We start from the raw sequence: 18,897 nt of genomic DNA on the forward strand, positions 1-18,897 counted from the left end.
ATACATGAAAAGAAATTAAAAAATTGGGCATAAAATTATTAAAATTTTAATTAAAAACCTACTTAGATCCCTAATAATAATAATAATCGGGAAATTGCCAAAAATAGGTTAAAAAAAGAGATTTAAATGAATTTTGGGACAAGTTTTCAAAAGAAAGACTTTTAGGACAATTTGGGTGTGAATAGACAAAAATGCCCTTCATTAAATTTCTATCGCTCTCTATTGATTGTTTCGCCTACCCACGTTCGCTTTCCCTTCTCTTTCGCATAGAACACCTGAAGTAAAAAAAAAAAAAACATCTCCTTTCTTTGGCTTTTCAAATTTCCCGCTCTGCTCTTCGAAGATACTCCGACTGTTCGTCTGTCGTCGGTCCTCCAGTGCATTTCGTCGCTTCTCCTTTTCGAACCTAAGAATCAACTTTGAGCGTGTTCTCTTATTTCAGTGAGTTTTATCTGTAACCCATTTTCAATATATTTGCTTTTTCTTGGCTTGAATCATGACATCGACTTCAACATCGACCGACGGACCCTTCTACAAGATTAATCCTTCCCATCATTTTTATTCCCTAGTAAGCTGTTTGTCTCATTTGGAAAAGACAACACATAATATTAAGGCCAAACTCAAACCCGATCAATTAGCCTTATTTAGGAAAACAAAGTTTGGGCACTTTTTGGACCTAAATATTGTCTTCAATGGGCCACTCATCCACTACTTACTGTTAAGGGAGGTGGAAGATGAAGGAAAGGATTCTATAAGTTTCCTACTAGGGGGCGTTGTTTGTACTTTCGGTAGGAGAGAGTTTAACATCGTAACTGGACTATGGGGTCCTAAAGAGGACTATATTCAGTTGGGTGGGAACAGTCGACTGTTGGAGAAGTTTTTCAAAGACAAGGACTGTGTTTACGTTAGCGACTTAGAAGATATATTTTTGGAATACGAGGGTGATGACGATGATATCGTCAAATTAGCTTTAGTCTACTTTATAGAGATATCTTTGTTGGGAAAAGATAGGCGAACCAAAGTGGACATTGGTTTTTTGAAGATTGCTGATGATTGGAATTCATTTAATAATTATGATTGGGGTCGGATTGTTTTTGTACGCACGCTAAGTGCATTGAAAAGAGCCTTGGACAAGCAATATGCCAAGGGAAAGAAGAAATCAACACAGACAAAAAAATATACTATCAATGGATTTCCGCATGCATTACAGGTATTTGACTTCTTACTTCTTACTTCAAAACTTTAAAAAGATCGTTTAGTTATTTGAAACGATCGTTTAGTTATTTTAAACGATCGTTTAGTTATTTTAAACGATCGTTTAGTTATTTAAACGATCGTTTAGTTCTTTTTAACGATCGTTTAGTTATGTTAAATGATCGTATAGTTGTTTTCAAACGATTGTATAACCACTTGTTTATATATCTATATATATCTTGTGGCACTTTCTAAACTTGTTTGTCAAATGTGGAATAGGTTTGGGCATATGAGTCTATACCAACCATCATTGGATGTGGTGTAGATAAAGTAAACGATCATGCCATACCACGAATGCTGAGGTGGGTGTGCCAACAATCACCAAAGTCCCAAACTATAAGCCAGGTGTTTGACTCGCCAATGGTAAGTAGCAAGCAATAGTAACTTACTTAAGGATCGCGTGATTTTGTGCTTATTTCTTTGTCCTAAATACATTTGCCTTTTTCTATTTGCAGTTTATAATTAAGGCGGTCATTGAGATGACACCTGAAGAGGAGCAATTGAAAATTGCTTCAGGTGAACTTTTTGAAAACTTCCGCTCATCTACCATTATTCAGTCGAAGAATGGTGGTTCAAAAAGAGTACGAGAAGTTGTTAACGATGAAGATGAGTTGAAAAAGAGTAAGAAACAGAAGTCCAAGATTAAGATGAAAAAGGCTATTCGAAATCTCCAAGATCGAGTAGCGGTTGTTGAAGGCCAACTTAATACTATAAAATCCGATATTGACGAATTGAAGGGCCTGATGTCAACCATATTGAAGCACATTGGACTTCAAAGAAAGGTTAGGAATGAAACTGTTAAGTGTATTCACGTTAGTTGTTTCATATTTGGTAACAATGGACTGAGAGAAAACGAAGGTGTGATCAGTGCGGTTGTGTATTGCGTAGTGACGAAAAACGAAAAGTGAGAAGGCGGAACGTATATATATATCGGTCGTTTTTACCAAAGGGGCAATATTGTAAATTCGCATACTTTTTTTGAAATGTTGAATCGCGGTTGTAAACAATTCGCGGGTGTCTTTCGTTGTTTCAAAAGATCGTTTAGTTTATGTAAACGATCGTTTAGTTTTTTATAGTCGATCGTTTAGTTAATTTCAAACGATCGATTGGTTGTTTTAAACGATCGTTTAGTTTTGTTCGACCAATCGTTTAGTTTTGTTTAACTGATCGTTTAGTTAATTTCAAGGTATCGATTGGTTGTTTTAAACGATCGTTTAGTTTTGTTTGACCAATCGTTTAGTTTTGTTTCACCGATCGTTTAGTTTTGTTTTAAACTATCGTTTAGTTGTTTTCAAACGATCGTTTGGTTGTTCTTAACCGATCGTTTAGTTATTTTTAAACGATCGTTTACATATTTTTAAACGAACATTTAGTTATTTTTAAACGATCATAAAACCAGTGTTTGTGTTCTTAAATGAATAAGTCAATCGTTATTTTCGTCTTCTTCATCCATTTGGACGCACAGAAAGTAAGAATGTTGGGACAAATCATTAAGAAAACACATCATTAACAAACATTCATTAATTAGTGTAATACTTGGTACATTGGTAGGGAAATTTCTAATCTTGTATGCTCGACTTGTCGGTATATGAAATTGGATTGGTACACGTTAATCTGTTGTGACCTATTTGTTTACACCGACCACACTTATGCAATTTCGGAGCTTCACCAACACTTGGAATCCTCTTTTTCTTCGGTCGACCAACTCTTTTGACTACTTTTGGAGGTAAAACAGTTAATGCCTTCTTCTCGACGCTCCCAAAACCAACGTTGTAGCAAAGCTCGAACATTTTCAAGGAATGAAGCAATAGGCAAATCTCTAGGTTCTTTCAGTATAGAATTCATGGACTCCGCTATATTTGTTGTCATCATGTTATACCGTCTTCCTGGGCAGTGAACACGAGACCATCGTGCTATTCCAACATCATTTAAATATTTCCCTGAACCATTAGGAAATGAAAGAAGATGTCTCCACGCTTCAACAAACGTTGATTCACGATATGTTCTCGATGCATTATAAAACAAAGTAGCAACCGTGTCATTCTTATATTTATCATGCAAATTTTGACTCAAATGTTGGACACAAAGGCCGTGGAATGCAGATGGGAAAACTGATGAAATACCCTTGGCGAAGCATGTTTTCCGATCTGTCACAAAGCCTAGATTAGGCACCTCCCCTATTGCACCTTTCAATTTTTCTAAGAACCACTGTATTGAGTCATCTGTTTCTCTATCAACTACTCCAAAGGCTAGAGGATAGATCTGATTGTTACCATCTAAACAAACGGCCACTATCAACTGACCCCGATATTTGTTCTTAAGAAATGTTCCGTCCATGACTATGACCGGTCTAATGCAATTTAAGAATCCTCTAACACATGCACCAACAGCCATAAAAAGATATTTAAAGAAACGATCATCTTCGAGTTCCATGTGAAATATTGTACCTGAATTTGTAAATTTGAGTGCTTCACCATATCTACGCAAAAGATTATATGACTCTTCAGGAGACCCTCGCACTCGTTCATATGCATTTTCTCTGGCACGCCATGCTTTCTCATAACTCATATTTATGCCATAGTCTTGCCTCATGTCTTCTATGATATCACGTGGTTTGTATATGCGACCGGGCCCCTTGAATTTGGACTTGATTAATTCTCCAACAACCCAAGATTTTGCTTGCCTATGGTCACGATTCAAAAACTCAAGAGAACATGAATGAACTTTCACATACTTTTTAATCTTGAATATATTTGAATCCTTCAGTCTAACCGCTCGCAATCTCCAACCACACTTGTTGTCGATGCATCTAACGAAAAGAACCTCTTTTGTAGACTTTTTTACTACAAACTGAAAATTTTTTTTCATTGCCAACACACTTAATCTCATTGACAAATCTCTCTTGCAAAAAAATATTTGTCCTACATCCAACTCTTCACTTGTAGAGCTTTCTTCCGACCAGCCACTTCCTTTTGTCTTCAACTTCCGACTAGAGGACCTGTAGTCAACTTTACCTTTTCCTTTGCAATCTTTTGTAGGAGCATCTCTTTGTTCTGGGATGTCAAACAATTCATTGTACATCTCAACTGACTCCAATGTAAAAGTATCATCTATTGAATGATATGACTCATATGATTCCCATATAGCCGAATTGGTCCCTATCATGTTATGACACAAGCCACCCTCGACTTCACCAATATCAACTTCATTCTCATCTAATCTATCCATTCCAATTGGAGGAGGATGAGGGTTTAAATTTTGAACTTGGTTGCTCCCAGATACTGAATTGTAATCTTTGTTTAACACTTTCATGCTTCGATTGCTTGTAGGCTCAAACGATAGGTATAGGGGGACCTCCAATGGATTTTCACTAAGAATATAAAACTTCAAATCACGGTCATTGCTTAACTCAAATGGAGGAGCTTCCTTTTCCCCTTTGATCTCATATATACATCTTATCTTTATGTCAAACTTTGTAGGGTCAACTTCTGCAAGGTCATATAGTTCAGACTGTAAATCTTTGTGTGTTATTTCTTTAGGGACAACAATGCCTTTTAACACTCCTCCTTCATATTTTCTTCGTCCCTCATCCCATTCACCACCGTGACGCACTAAAATCCGAACATGTGCCATCCTTAAACTACCTTAAGTACTTTTGTATCTTAAAAAATTGATTTGAACTTAAGAACCTACAAAATGCGTGCAAGATGTAAAGAAATGAATTAGGAGGTGTACCAATTTGATTTTGAAATAAATAGTGGAAGTTTGGAACGTGCGAGATGTGTGCGAGATGTGTGCGAGATACGTGCGAGATGTGTGCGAGATACGTGCGAGATAAAGCATGAGGGCCTAAGAGAGTTACTAAACATGCAAAGAATAGCTCTAAATGGATTAGGAGGTGTACCAAGTTGATTTTGAAATAAATAGTGAAAGTTCGGAACGTGCGAGATGTGTGCGAGATACGTGCGAGATACGTGCGAGATAAAGCATGAGGGCCTAAGAGAGTTACTAAACATGCAAAGAATAGCTCTAAATGGATTAGGAGGTGTACCAAGTTGATTTTGAAATAAATAGTGAAAGTTTGGAACGTGCGAGATACGTGCGAGATAAGTGCGAGATAAAAAAAAAATGCGAGATAAAAAAAAAAAACCTTAATTCCTTCTATTCCTATTGCTTACTCCTCCTCTATTTGATCCAACTAAATCCTCATCCTCTAGTTCAATTCATTTTTCACTAGCCATTGAACATTGAACTTTCTAAGAACCTAAAACCAAAATTTGACTAAACTAATTTACGGCAAATAAGTCCAATTCCAAAAACCAGACAATTACGGATGAAAATAGCACCAAATACCCTAACAAACATTTACTTACAGCAGATAAATTGAAAATCGGTTATACATGAAACTCACCTAAATAAGACGCTCGAAGTTGATTGAATGGTCCGAATAGGAGCGACGAAATGCACTGGACAACGACCGACGAAGGGCAAGCGACGAAGGGCAAGCGACGAAGGGCAAACGACGATGGGCAAGCGACGATGGGCAAGTGACGATGAACAACTGACGATGGCCGGAGTAGGTTCAAGTGTTCTACACGAAAGAAAAGAGAAGGGAAACGGAACTATACGCGAAAGAGAACGAATCAGAGAAGGGAAAGCAACGTGGAAGAGGGAAAGGAAAGGAAGGGCATTTTTGTCTATTCACACCCAAATTGTCCTAAAAGTCTTTCTTTTGAAAACTTGTCCCAAAATTCATTTAAATCTCTTTTTTTAACCTATTTTTGGCAATTTCCCATAATAATCCCTATAGCCCTTCTTCTTAACTTTTCCGTAGCCGCTATTTTCTTTTTTTTTTTTTTTAATAATTACAATAATTCATTTTGTTCTTTTATCACAAATTGGGAAAGAGATTCAAATTTGTCCAATATGAGTTGAGTTAAAAGAAAAGAATGTAAATTTGAAAGAAAAAATGAAACCCATCCATTGATTGGCATTAAAAAAAGCTTTTTTTTTTTTTTTTTTCTTTACGAATTAAAGTTGAAGAAAAGAAGAACAATTTTTTGATTGGATGAATTAAAAGAAAGGTGAAGGAATTTGATTCCCTTTGTTCTTTTTATAAGGAAAGAAACGCATACGCCTCCCCAGCGCTGCTTGATATTCCATTCAATTACAAAAGAAACATTAATGATTTAATTGTCACCAAGTTAATCCCGAGTTTATAGTACTAATCCTACCTATTATTACCTTAACAACACATTAATCTTTGTCAATTTTCTCAATTAACCTACTGCCGGGTGGGATTATTCCATTTATGTACATTAAAATTACACAAAGAGGCTAAAGAATATTGAACTCTTACACGTGCAACCCCCGCACGTGTGGGTTAGAACTCTGTCAAAGACATGTCATTCTGCCAACTGAAAGACGTCGACGGTGTAGTTGACGACGGCGACGGTGGAAACGAAGGCGGTGATCTTTGTTTGTGAAAGTATTCCGTAATACTCTCACAACCGAGCGTTAAATTCCCCGTCCATTCCGTTTCTTCACGATGAGGTAAAAAGGGCGGTCGCGTGACTTCCGTTAGTAGGTCCCACTTAACACCGTTAAAGAACGCATGCTCTTTGATTTCGCACGCGCCTCGTACGTACCCCAACCGCTTCGTGGGGTCCTTTACGAGCAACCTTTCGATCAAATCCGTTAAATCCGATCGCTTTCCGATCAACTCCGGAGCTTTGACCAAAACGTTTCGAAACGTCTCTTTCCGGTTTTTCCCCTTGAACGGTGTCGCCCCGTAGAGCATCTCGTATGTGAGAATCCCTAGAGCCCACCAATCGACGGCGAATTCATGTCCGTCTCCTCGAACAATTTCCGGTGAGACATACTCCTCCGTTCCGACGAACGAATTCGACCGTTCGCCATTGGTGAAACTCGACTTCCGACGACTCACCGGACTAACCCGAGCCGATTTAGCCTTTTTTGACCCGTTTTTAACGTTAGAGGTCGACATGATCCACCGTGTCAAGTTCCGCCCCGGTTTTCGTCTTACGGCGATCGGCGGCTTCTCATGACCGGAATTTTCAAGAGAGACAACGTCTTTTACTGTTCTACGTGTCAAAGTACGCGAGAGATCGAAGTCGGTGAGAGTAACGTGACCCGATTGTTGAATCAACACATTCTCCGGCTTCAAATCTCGGTAGACGATACCCATACTATGAAGGTGGTCCAGCGCACAAACGATCTCCGCCAAATAAAACCGAATGACAGCCGGAGAGAAAACCCGGTCCAATTGACGGTAACGCAAGACATTAAGATCGCCCCCGGGACAGTACGGAACAGCCCAACCCAAAAACTCATCGGATTCGAAAGAACCAACAATGTCGGGAAGAAAAGGGTGAGGTTTAGGGAAAGACAAACGAGAAAGAACCTGAATCTCCCAACGAGCTCGCCGCTCGGCGTCGACTTTGGAAGCAAAAGAGGATTTCTCAACGACCTTAAGAGCAAAGGGGAAATGAGCAGACTCGTCAGAAATTCGATCGTGGACGAGAAATACAGTCCCCATGGCTCCCTTTCCAAGCACCTTGATGGGTCTGAGACTGTGAAGATCAAGCTCCGGTGGGGACGATGGGTGAGACGAATCCATATCTAAAACCTTCAAGAGAAAGAAGAAGAACAACAACAACAACAAAGGTTGAAGAAAGAGAGTTGTTGTTTTTTGGAATTTATAGGAAAGAATTTGGATTTGTTGGTATTAGAAGCGTATTTTGCGCCTTTTTTAACAAATGCTTTTGGTCCTTCTTTTTCTTCCAACAGTTACTACTCGATTCTCTCTTGTAAGTTGTTAATTAGTTGCTTTTCACAAAAGCGATTCGTATACAACACCTTTAACGAATTTTGTTACAAACCAAAAGTAAAAATAACACAAAAGAAGAACTACTACTTTGGTTAAACTACACCATATAGTTTACCATATTCATATAAATTAAGCTTGTTTTAATTAAGGGATTAGATCAGTTTTATTTATATTTAGTAACATAATAATGCCAAGAAATGGCAGGATATCGAAATAGATGCAGATTCTTAATAAAAATTAAAAAAAAGAAGGGCCACTTGGGTATCATCTTACAACAAATAATAATTTTAATTTTGAATTCCAAGTACACCATGTACCCTCCTAAACATAAATCGATAATATTAAAAATGTCAAACTCGTAAATAACTCATAAATAAATCTATATGTACATTATGAAAATTATTGAATAGCTCTTGAACCCTGTCAACATGCATCGTGACTAGATCTCATCAACTAATTGATCGAACAAACGAGACTTTTGAATAGCTCTTGAACTCCGCCAACATACATCATCACTAGACCTCATTCAACTCATTGATCGAACAACGAGGCTTTTGTATTAGATTGTTCGTAGTGTTGGTAAATGTAATTATTAATTAGTAAGAGGAATGGGAGGGAGACAGCCAACGAAGGAGTATAGATGTGATGAGTGTAATGAGCTGGTTAAAGTGAAGATATTCAATTTTTAAAGAGAATCAAAGAAATGCTGGGGCACACGTGTAGACCATAAAACAAGGAAAAAAACAAAAAAGGAAAAGGAAAAGGAAAAGGAAATATATATATAATGTATGTATTTTATGAAATTTCACTATATGTATAAAATAATTTTATTTTAAAGAAAAGAGAGAAAGAGAGAAAGAAACTGCGTCGTACGATTCTCACATGGAGACAGCCATGATCCAAGGGAAAATGGGAACGTGCCATGAAGGATTTTTTTTGTTGCTGGAACTTTGGTTTTTATGATTTATTTGAATTAGCTTATTGATCATTTAAATGAAATTAGGAATATATATATATATATATAAAGGTTTTATAGTGAGATCCATTTATTTTGGGGCTCAATAATTAATTAAAGCTACCTTAGCATGTGATTTAGCACTAAATACAAAAACTAAATTGCGTCATTAGTGAGTAGATCGACCTTAATCATCCACAAACCACAAATCAATAACTATCTCAATCATCAAAGTTAAGGAAATAACTGAGACTACGGAAATATAGGGGAATTAGGAGAGTTTAGGGAGAAAATTAGATTATTTAATGAGGCACTTATTATATAGTACAATGTGTTTAATTGTTTTTGTTAATATAATAACCATTGCATGTGTAAATTATTAGTTATATGCTCCTTAAATAACGTTATTGAAGGTAAATTTAAGATATTGATCGTTGATAGTCAAAATTTTAATAGTGGAAATACATTTAAACTTCACGCGACATCATTGTTTTAAAGAAACAAAGAATGTAACCTCCAAAAGAAAAAACATGGATACATACAATAGGGAGTTAATTAGAGGATAGAATATAAATTACCGATCATATGAAACTATATTAATGTATATATAGAGAGAGAGAGGGGGGCAACTTTGAAGTCGTTTTAGGATAATCACACAACCTATTAGGTTGCAAGAGAGACATGCCCTAGTTTTGTGTTTGCCTAAGGTCAATGCCTATCGTTTTTTTCCTACGCCCATTTTGATCCTAAAAATAATGCTTTGGTTGGGGCATACATGGAACATGTTCCGAATGTTAGCTATTTTACTAGGGTTGATCTTTGGTCGATGCTAAAGTCGAGCATGTACGCCTTGAGCTTTAATTTGACATAAACGGTCTCTCTCTGAATACAATTTACTTTTTTTTTTCTCAATTTCTTTTTTGTTTCTATTCTAAATTGATGTGGATTATCGCTGGGTTTTTGTGTGTGATAGAAACAGGTTTTTGGAATTTGTGTGGAAAAGAAAGCTGAGATTGGTTGTGGATATATATATATATATATATATATATATATATATATATATATATATATATATATATATATATATATATATATATATATATCCGAAGGGCAATAAGGGGAGAGGATGGATGGGGGGATGAGATTTCATTTCAACATATTATAACCATTCGCACAGAGATGATTTGTAAGAAAGAAAAAACATGCTTTGGCATTTCGGTCCTACGTAGCAGCTTTTGCTGCTCTATTGCTCCCTTACATTACCCACTCCCCCACCTCACTTCCAATCATTCTTTCCAACCCCATCCTCCCCATCCCTTCCCATATTCTTTTATCTACAAAACCACTTTCCTCAAATGCTATATATAACAACCCCATCTTTTTAATATCACCCTTTTCTTTTCTTCCATCTTTCTCGTTGTAATGGGATGCATGAAAACGAGTGTAACGTAGGTTGTTGCATCCAAGTGTATGACTATTTTCCCTAATTTTTCAACCCTAAAAATCTCTCAGCTTTACTATATTTTAAAAAATAAGTTAAAACATAAATATAACGTTAAAAGTTCATGGGCTAATTAATTAAATGAGATAAATTTTTCTAAAAAAATCCAAACTAGCATGGCCAAAGCTTTCTTTTTTTTTTTTTTTTAGAAACGAGATCGTACACTATTAGGAACGTTTGGCCACAATCTTATCTTCAACAGAGAATGTGTTATTATAGTTCAATTCACTTAGCTCACTTTATATGTTTGGGTCTCTCAATTATTCTATATCAAATCTAGCTAAGACCTCCAGATCAAAACAAGAATAGCACAAACTAATTACGTTATTCAAAATTTTGAACAACCTACACAAATCTATATACACATTTGCTAAAACTCAACTAATTCATATTTGATAATATGTAGTCCTATCTCAAAACTAATCGATAATGAGAAAAGTAACAACTCATATAACTTATAAGAAAAGTGACTCACATTGGTTTTTCCAACGTGAAATTCTCAACATCCCAACAATTACTTTTTTACTTGGGTAAATACAGAAAATTATCAAAAATAACAAAATAAACAAAATATTCCATAAAAAAATAAAATATAATAGATTATTTTGTCTTTTGATTTTTTTTTCTCTCTAAAGTATAAATAGTGATTATTAATATTGTTTTCTAAAAAACCTCCCCATAATTAAAGGTAAAAAGTAAAGCGTAAAATTAACAATGTTGAGGATAGATAATAGAGTGGATGCATGTGGTGCGTAGGTATTGCTTTACTTTATTTTATATCCTTAAATCTTTTTAGGTTCTTCTTTTTGCTATGATTATTCCTAATCTATAATTTAAACCTTATTGTTCTAATAAACACAATTATACAACAAATCTTCAATAATTCTTTTCTTTTTTAAAAAAAACACAATAAAATTGACCCAACACGTGCAAAGCGTGTACCACTTTATTACACAAGCATGAATTACGGTATAGAAAAAGATTGATAGACAGATATATGCGAAATTTACTAACAACATATTACACTACAAGAAAATGGCGAATTCCCGACGCCGAAAAGCACGTCGGCATAAAGAACGTCGGGAATAAGGGCTTTCCCGACGCCCTCAACAACGCGTCGGGCGATGCGTCGGGAAAACCATCTTTCCCGACGCACCATGAAGGCGTCGGAAAAAATAAATCGGGAAAAGGGGTTTTTCCCCGACGCCGTGAACAGTGCGTCGGGAGCGGCGTCGGGAAAACCTTTTTTGCCGACGCAACATGAAGGCGTCGGCAAAAAGTAAATCGGGAAAAGGGGTTTTTCCCGACGCCGTGAACAGTGCGTCGGGAGCAGCGTCGGGCAAAAGGGGTTTTTCCCGACGCCGCGTTAAACGTCGGGAAAAGGGGTTTAATGAGCGTCGGGAATTCCCCTTTTCCCGACGCGTTTTGAGGGATTTCCCGACGCCACGTCACTGCGTCGGGAAATCCCCTTTAAATTCGTTTCAGTTCTGTATTCACAGAACCGAAACCGAGAGGAGGAGAAAAAGAAAGGAGAAGAAGAAGAAGTCGCCGCCATCCTTTTGTTCCGCCGCCGTCCGTCGCCGACCGCCTCGCCGTTGTTCCTCGTCGCCGTCTGCCACTTTAGGTAAGTGAAATATGTAAATTTATTTAGTTTTTTTAGAGTTTTTTTTGATAAAAATTAGTTTAGGGTTTGTTTGTTTTTTTGTTTTTTTTTTGTTTCAAAGTTAAAAAAATGTATGTATTATTGAAATTGTTTAAAGTTCTTTTTTGTTTTTGTTTTAGTTTTGCTTTAGTTAATTAGTTTTAGGATTAGTTTTAGAATTTAGATTTTGAAATAGTTTTAGGATATAGATTTTGAATTAGTTTTAGGTTTTAGTGTTGAATTTGAAGTGGTTTTAGGATTTAAGATTGACGTTGAGATTGAAGTTGAAATTGAATTTGAGATTGATAAAAAATTTGAATGTGTAGAGATTTTTGAGGTTATATTGAATTGGGGGGGGGGGTGTTTATTGAATTTGAGATTGTGATTTAGGATCTCCAATTACTTAGTCGTTTGAACTTTGAGAAATACCTAATAAACTTTTAATTTTGTGTTTATACAAAATGTTTAACATTCTTCAATCTTATATACGGATGGTTTTAATGGGTCTACTCAACATATTTCTTAAAACATGAGATTTATGAGAATGTGTTAGAATGCTAAGTTTCTGAAAATATTAGAGCAAAGAGATAATTTAAAGCAAAGCTAGATTTAAGACTTGCTTAATGCAAGAGTTTCTTGATCTGATAGAAATTCTATGGGGAAGATTATCTTGTGTACAGTGGTCGTGTAATTATTATGAAATGGAATTACTACTTATCTGGGGAGAGGGAGGTTTAAGTTAAATTGAAAATGTTTGTTTTCTATGTCCATAGCCATTATGTCATATCGACGATCAACTTTTATGGAGACGGACGATATGTTCCTCCAGTTTGAGGACGATTTAGATAATAACATCGCGGGAGGGTCATCATCTGTGGGCGACAATACGGGTGAGTCTAAGAATTTTCTTCATTTTAACTTACAAATATTTCATGTTCTTTTTTCTAACTTTATATGTTATTGTCTATTTATTGAGCAGAGTCTTCTTCTCAACAAACGACTCCGACTCCTAGGAGACGTGCGCAGTCTCGACTCTTGGAGTTAGAGCGCCACGTTGCAATAAATGGGCGCATTCCGATGACGATCGCCCCTGGAGCAGAGAAGCCTATTTCTCCACACGCCGTTCGCTTCAGCCAGGCGATAGGCGTGTGCGTGCGAAAGACATTTCCCGTCCGCTGTCTTAAGTGGACGGACGTTGGGAGAGAATACATTGAGGTCGTCAAGGGCGACCTCCAGGTAATTAAATGCACTACACATTTATATATGATTTCATTTGAAACATATCTAACTTTAGCCAATCTAATGTGTTATGTTTGTAATGTGCAGCGATTCTTTGTGCTTGATTTCAATGATCAAGCAATGAACAGGTTTGTTGAGCATCAGATGCTCACGACCTTTAAAGAGTTCCGGGCCGACTGTCATAAACATTTCAAAAAGTACAGCGACCCGGAGGAGGCTCGTGCCAACCCACCAAACGCATTGGTTGGACGTGATGAGGATTGGCACTTCCTCTGCGACCATTATATCAGCCGTGCATTCCAGGTATTTGTCATGATTAATTATGATAACAAGTTTTTATATGTATAAGAAATAAACAATATAATTGTTTTAATGCAGGAGCAATCACGGACAAACAAGGCTGCTAGACAGAAGCAGCCTTACAATCATAGTAGCGGGTCCAAGTCGTTTCTACAACGACAGCATGAGCTCGCTGAAAGAAGAGGGCAGCCGGTCGATCGTGTGGAATTGTTCCGGGAAACACACGTTCGAGCTGGGACATTCGTGTCGCAAGCCGCCGAGGATGCGCATGTAAGTTATACCCTTATTAATTATCCACTTTTATTATATATTTTTGCGCGTTACCTAACATAATTTTTAAATTTGTTGCAGAATCAAATGCTGGAACTCCAATCCCAGCCTATCCCAGAGGGTAGTCAGCCACTCTCTGAGGATGAGATATGCGATCAGGTGTTGGGTAGACGACCAGGCTACTCAAAAGGCCTTGGTTGGGGACCCAAGCCGAAGGCCCGCAGAACGGCAAGTGCAAGCAGTTCGTCGACATCTTGTTCGCAGTCCACACAAAAAGAGATTGAATTACAAGCTAAACTTCATGAAGCTTTGGAACGGATTGAAGTACAAGATAGAAATCACCAAGCATTAGCTTCACAAGTGGAAGCTATGAAAAAGATGATTGAAGACCTAACTCGTGCACAACAGGGACCACCACATGATCCCTAGCTTCATTATGTTTATGTTTTTTCTATATTAAGAACTATATTTTGTTGTAGTCAACTTATTCGTATTATTAATTTTAATTCTATTTTTTTAATTTGTGTTTGTATATTTATTAATTTATTTAATTTAATCCAAAACGTCTCGAAATTTTTTTGAGCAATCCGAACATCATTGTGAATGTTTGAGCAAAATATTATAAGGAAAAAAGTAAAAATAAAATATTTTAAAAAATATATAAAAAAATATTTCCCGACGTTCATTACGTCGGGAAAAAAACGTCGGAAAACAGGTTTTCCCGACGCCGGAATATGCGTCGGCATAGACGGCGTCGGGAATAAGGTTTTCCCGACGCCGTCATGCCGACGCATATTCCGGCGTCGGGAAAGCCTTTCCCGACGCTGCTTTGGTACGGCGTCGGGAAAGCCTCTCGCGACGCATTTCTCCCGACGTGCTTCCCGACGCCGTTTTGTACGTCGGGATATCCTTTTCCGACGTACTTTGCATTTTCGCCGACGTATTTGTGCGTCGGGAGTACCCCCGTTTCTTGTAGTGTTAGTTATGTCAATAAGACAGAGGGAGAAAACACTATCATTAAAGTTATGTCAATACGAATATATACTTTTTATCGTAAAAAAATTTAAACTATCTCGTGCTAGTAAAATAAATGATATTCTAATTCATCCTTCAATTTAATGTTTCAATTAGAATATTATCTATTTGTAAATTGGTATAACCTATCGAAAATGAGTATAGTTCAACGATAATTTAATGCATGTTGTTGTTTTTTTTTTTTTTTTTGAGGTAAAAAGTTTATATCTTTTAATTATTGTATGGTAAAATTAATTTATGTCAACAATTAACAACCATAATAGTTCAATTGTGTCAAACTATTATTACATCACACATCACATGAATTTAATTATTTATGCAAACTTCACAACCACAAGCAATAATTATGTATATAATCAATAATCGATGAAATGTGTGTAATAATTGAATAACTAATTTATTTTAGTTTAATATTCGATAGTTATATTAAAAAGAAATGTCAAAAAATTTATTAGTACAAAATTATTGAATGTTCATTAAGTTCGGTATATCTATGAAAACTAAAACTATATATTATGACAAATCTTAGTTAATTATATCACAATGTGTTATAATATTATCATAGTCATAAATTTGATATCTTCGTATATTTGTTAGTTCCACATAACATTAATTTGTAAATTAAAATGTCTACTAATTAAACATAATACAACATAATAATAAATTCTAATTTATTAATATGGTGAAGTAGTTTGGTTAGTTGATGAAAGAGAAGATTCATATAGTAATTTTCTTTTAAGCATAACCAAAACCAACACATGACAAATTAAAATTAAAAGTGCACCATTACCACCAATGTATATTACATTATTAAAGTAGTGCATTTATGTAAGCAAAAGCAACTTTGAATTAATTAAATTAATTAAATGTGAGCTACATATAAAGGGGGTCTATAATAAAAGTTTGAGACTACCAAATTGGCTTTCTAATCACATACACAATTTCTAATTAGGTTGTCCTTAAGTGCAATTTTAATTACTTTATATGTTTAAATATGCTTTGATTTGACACCCCATATTGTTTACTTCTCTTATCCTTTGTGAAATGTGTATTTTTTTTTTAAATTTTTAAATATTAAATATAAAGTATGAAGGAGTGAATATATATATTATATATATATATATATACTCTAAAGAATGATATCAACTCGGTTCACCTATGAGTATATGTGTAGACATAAGATTTGGGGTTTAAATAATTTAGTATACCGTAGATAGCAATGAAATCTAAGTTTTCATTTAGTCATTAGATTTCAAAATGGTATACATTTCAATCGATACTCACTTACAAACATCGAAATTTAATTTCAAAAGTGATCATAAAAAATAGTGAAACTTAACCAATCTTAATTCTTTTAATTATTGTAAATTTATTAACCTATGACATAAAATAAGTATTTAGTAAAAAATTGAGATAATTAAAAACCAAATCAAAACAAAATTCAAATATCTCGTAACACTTTAAAACTTAAATTTCAATTTCAAAACCCATAGGATATGTTCCCGAACTATATATTATAATTCAAATATCTTAACATTATTATTATTGACAATACAACTTCATGTGTGTGTATATATATATATATAGAGAGAGAGAGAGAGAGAGAGAAACACACACACAACACATATTAGATAAAAACTTAGGAAAAGAACATTGAATTTAATAGTAAGATAGAAACCCCACGGATTCGAAATTTAGGTTACAAGATGTTAAGGAAGTAATTCAATTTTGGGGACACAAAAACCCCACTTTAATTATACTTTAGGAAAAAGGATATATATATATATATGAAATTAAAGGTAAATTAAATTAACTTAAGTACTTTTCTTGAAGTCTCATAAAATGTATTCCTGTCGGGGCATCATCAAATCGAAAGATATATATATATATATATATATATAACACCTTCTTCTCACAGTCACACACCTATTATCATTAAATAAATATATCACAACAAAAGTTTAAATTAAAGGAACTTTATAATTTTTATATTCTTAAAATATTTTAGTAATTTTGAAAAGAGAAAAAGAAAAAAAGAAGAAGAAGAGAAGAAAAGAAAAGAAAAGAAAAGAAAAGAAAAGAAAATGGAGTAATAATATTGGTTCCACTCAACCAAATGTCAAAGTTTGAAACAAATGTACTTTAAAGATAAAAGTTAAATGTGCACTTGGTCGGCCATCATTATTCACCATCAAAATGATATCCCCTTTTTGTGTTTTCTAATTATGAGTTCTTCAAATACTATTTTCTTATAAACCCCCCCCTCTCAAATTTAATTCTCTTTTTCTTTTCCTTTTTATTACCCAATTAGATTTAGGGTAAAATACCAAAATTACCCTAGTCAGCACGCGATAAATCGACCACATGTGCGCGATACACAATCGTGTAGATTTTGATACACGATCTTGGGCATATCATGCTCCAAGATGGCCTGAGATGAAAGAATTCTTCTTTTAGTTATTGGATCTCTTGCCTTAATCGCACTAAGATGACCCGAGATAAAGAATTCTACCTTTATTTTATTCGATATTGGGCATACATTGCCTTTAGATGTCCCGGGATAAAAGACTTTTGTCTTTAACTATTTGTTCTTGAGCCTTAATTGCATCGAGATGGCCAATCGCAAAAAAGATACAAATCGCAATGACATATATGGAATTTATGAAAAATAATTGCACGTCATGAGTCTTTCTTATTTTGTTATATAGACCGTAAATATTTTAGATTTTGTTACATTTATGTAAATTACTCTGTAATTTTGTCATATAAAAAAAATTAAACCTCTTTAGGAATACATTTATAAGTTTAATTAAGGTCCGTTTGGATTGTCTATGAAAAAAAAAGTTTTTTAGGAATACATTTTTTAAAAAATATTTTTTGTAAAATGAGATTAAAATCTAAATACTCACATATTTGATTTGACCTCTTTATAAATGTTTATATACAAAATTGTATTTGCTTTGGTTTATATTTATGAACAAATTTAATAAAAAAATACATACATTTTGAATCTTTTTTTCACAAATATATATTAAAATTAATTCAACGTTATCTTGAAATTATTAATTTTTTAGTTCCTTGAAACTGAACATTAATTTTATTTTCTGTATTAATTTTTTAAAAAAAATTCAATTTTAAAAGCACAAATATCTTGAAATGTAAATATATAGTCATAAAAAAAAATTGATTTCCATCGAAAAAATATAAATAAGATAAATAATTTTTTTCGAAACAATATAATATCAATTAGACAAAAAGATGTGCAATTCGATCACGTTTTTCATTCATCTTTATTTCACGAACTGAACGATCATGTTCTTCATTGACGTCCTCATGATTTCTTTCACAGATGTTAAGTCGAAATAGATTTGACTGAGAGAGAAACATTTGCTAATCTCTAATTTAAATGTGTGTTCATATACATTGAAAAAAATATTCAAAATATTTAAAAATAGAAAAAACAAAAAACAAAAAACAAAAAGAAGGATGGAGTAAAAAATAGATAGTAAAAAGGAATAGAAAAAATAAAGGAAGAAAAATAGATATTTGGAAAGGATTTCTCGTTAAACATAAAATAAAAATTTATTTTAAAATTTAGTTGCATGCGTTTTCTCTAAAATGATTTATTTCATAATCTCATTTTTCCTTTAAATTATTTCAAATGAATGTCAAACACATCAATTTATCTTAAAATGAATTGTTTTAAAAATTAAACACTTCAAAAACCAATCCAACCACACCCTTAATCTTGAAATTCCTAGGAATCAAATTTAAACAAAAACTCAAGACATTGATATTAATTTTTTAATAATTCCAAATTTATAAACCAAGTAAAAATTAAACCTTAAACT

At 34.4% G+C, this 18,897-nt stretch overlaps 3 protein-coding genes across 3 annotated transcripts; 2 read left to right on the top strand and 1 right to left on the bottom strand.

Moving 5' to 3' along the window:
* Positions 1–102: 102 nt before the first annotated feature.
* On the top strand, positions 103–6,409 carry LOC127149382 (uncharacterized). Its single transcript, XM_051084596.1, has 3 exons — positions 103–1,210; positions 1,474–1,624; positions 6,375–6,409. The coding sequence occupies exons 1-3, from the start codon at positions 497–499 to the stop codon at positions 6,407–6,409; spliced, it is 900 nt and encodes a 299-aa protein (XP_050940553.1). The 5' UTR covers positions 103–496.
* LOC103491526 (serine/threonine-protein kinase UCNL) lies at positions 6,334–8,037 on the bottom strand. The gene has a single exon (XM_008451512.3). It carries the CDS (start codon positions 7,892–7,894, stop codon positions 6,638–6,640), a length of 1,257 nt encoding a protein of 418 aa, XP_008449734.1. The 5' UTR covers positions 7,895–8,037; the 3' UTR covers positions 6,334–6,637.
* A 3,952-nt stretch (positions 8,038–11,989) lies between these two features.
* LOC127149478 (uncharacterized) lies at positions 11,990–14,531 on the top strand. Its single transcript, XM_051085055.1, has 6 exons — positions 11,990–12,184; positions 12,976–13,092; positions 13,182–13,438; positions 13,529–13,744; positions 13,820–14,011; positions 14,093–14,531. Exons 2-6 carry the CDS (start codon positions 12,981–12,983, stop codon positions 14,438–14,440), a joined length of 1,125 nt encoding a protein of 374 aa, XP_050941012.1. The 5' UTR covers positions 11,990–12,184; positions 12,976–12,980; the 3' UTR covers positions 14,441–14,531.
* Positions 14,532–18,897: the final 4,366 nt, after the last annotated feature.

This window comes from Cucumis melo, chromosome 5 (assembly GCF_025177605.1).
Source record: "Cucumis melo cultivar AY chromosome 5, USDA_Cmelo_AY_1.0, whole genome shotgun sequence".
NCBI classification, from domain to species: domain Eukaryota; kingdom Viridiplantae; phylum Streptophyta; class Magnoliopsida; order Cucurbitales; family Cucurbitaceae; genus Cucumis; species Cucumis melo.

Excerpts from the sequence above, each read along its gene's own strand:
- LOC127149382 (XM_051084596.1), top strand. The coding sequence starts at position 497 with ATGACATCGACTTCAACATCGACCGACGGACCCTTCTACAAGATTAAT. Across the intron at positions 1,211-1,473 it reads GATTTCCGCATGCATTACAG|GTTTGGGCATATGAGTCTAT; the intron begins GTATTTGACTTC and ends AATGTGGAATAG. Across the intron at positions 1,625-6,374 it reads TGACTCGCCAATGGTAAGTA|GAAAGAAACGCATACGCCTC; the intron begins GCAAGCAATAGT and ends TCTTTTTATAAG.
- LOC103491526 (XM_008451512.3), bottom strand. The coding sequence starts at position 7,894 with ATGGATTCGTCTCACCCATCGTCCCCACCGGAGCTTGATCTTCACAGT.
- LOC127149478 (XM_051085055.1), top strand. The coding sequence starts at position 12,981 with ATGTCATATCGACGATCAACTTTTATGGAGACGGACGATATGTTCCTC. Across the intron at positions 13,439-13,528 it reads TCGTCAAGGGCGACCTCCAG|CGATTCTTTGTGCTTGATTT; the intron begins GTAATTAAATGC and ends TGTAATGTGCAG. Across the intron at positions 14,012-14,092 it reads AAGCCGCCGAGGATGCGCAT|AATCAAATGCTGGAACTCCA; the intron begins GTAAGTTATACC and ends AATTTGTTGCAG.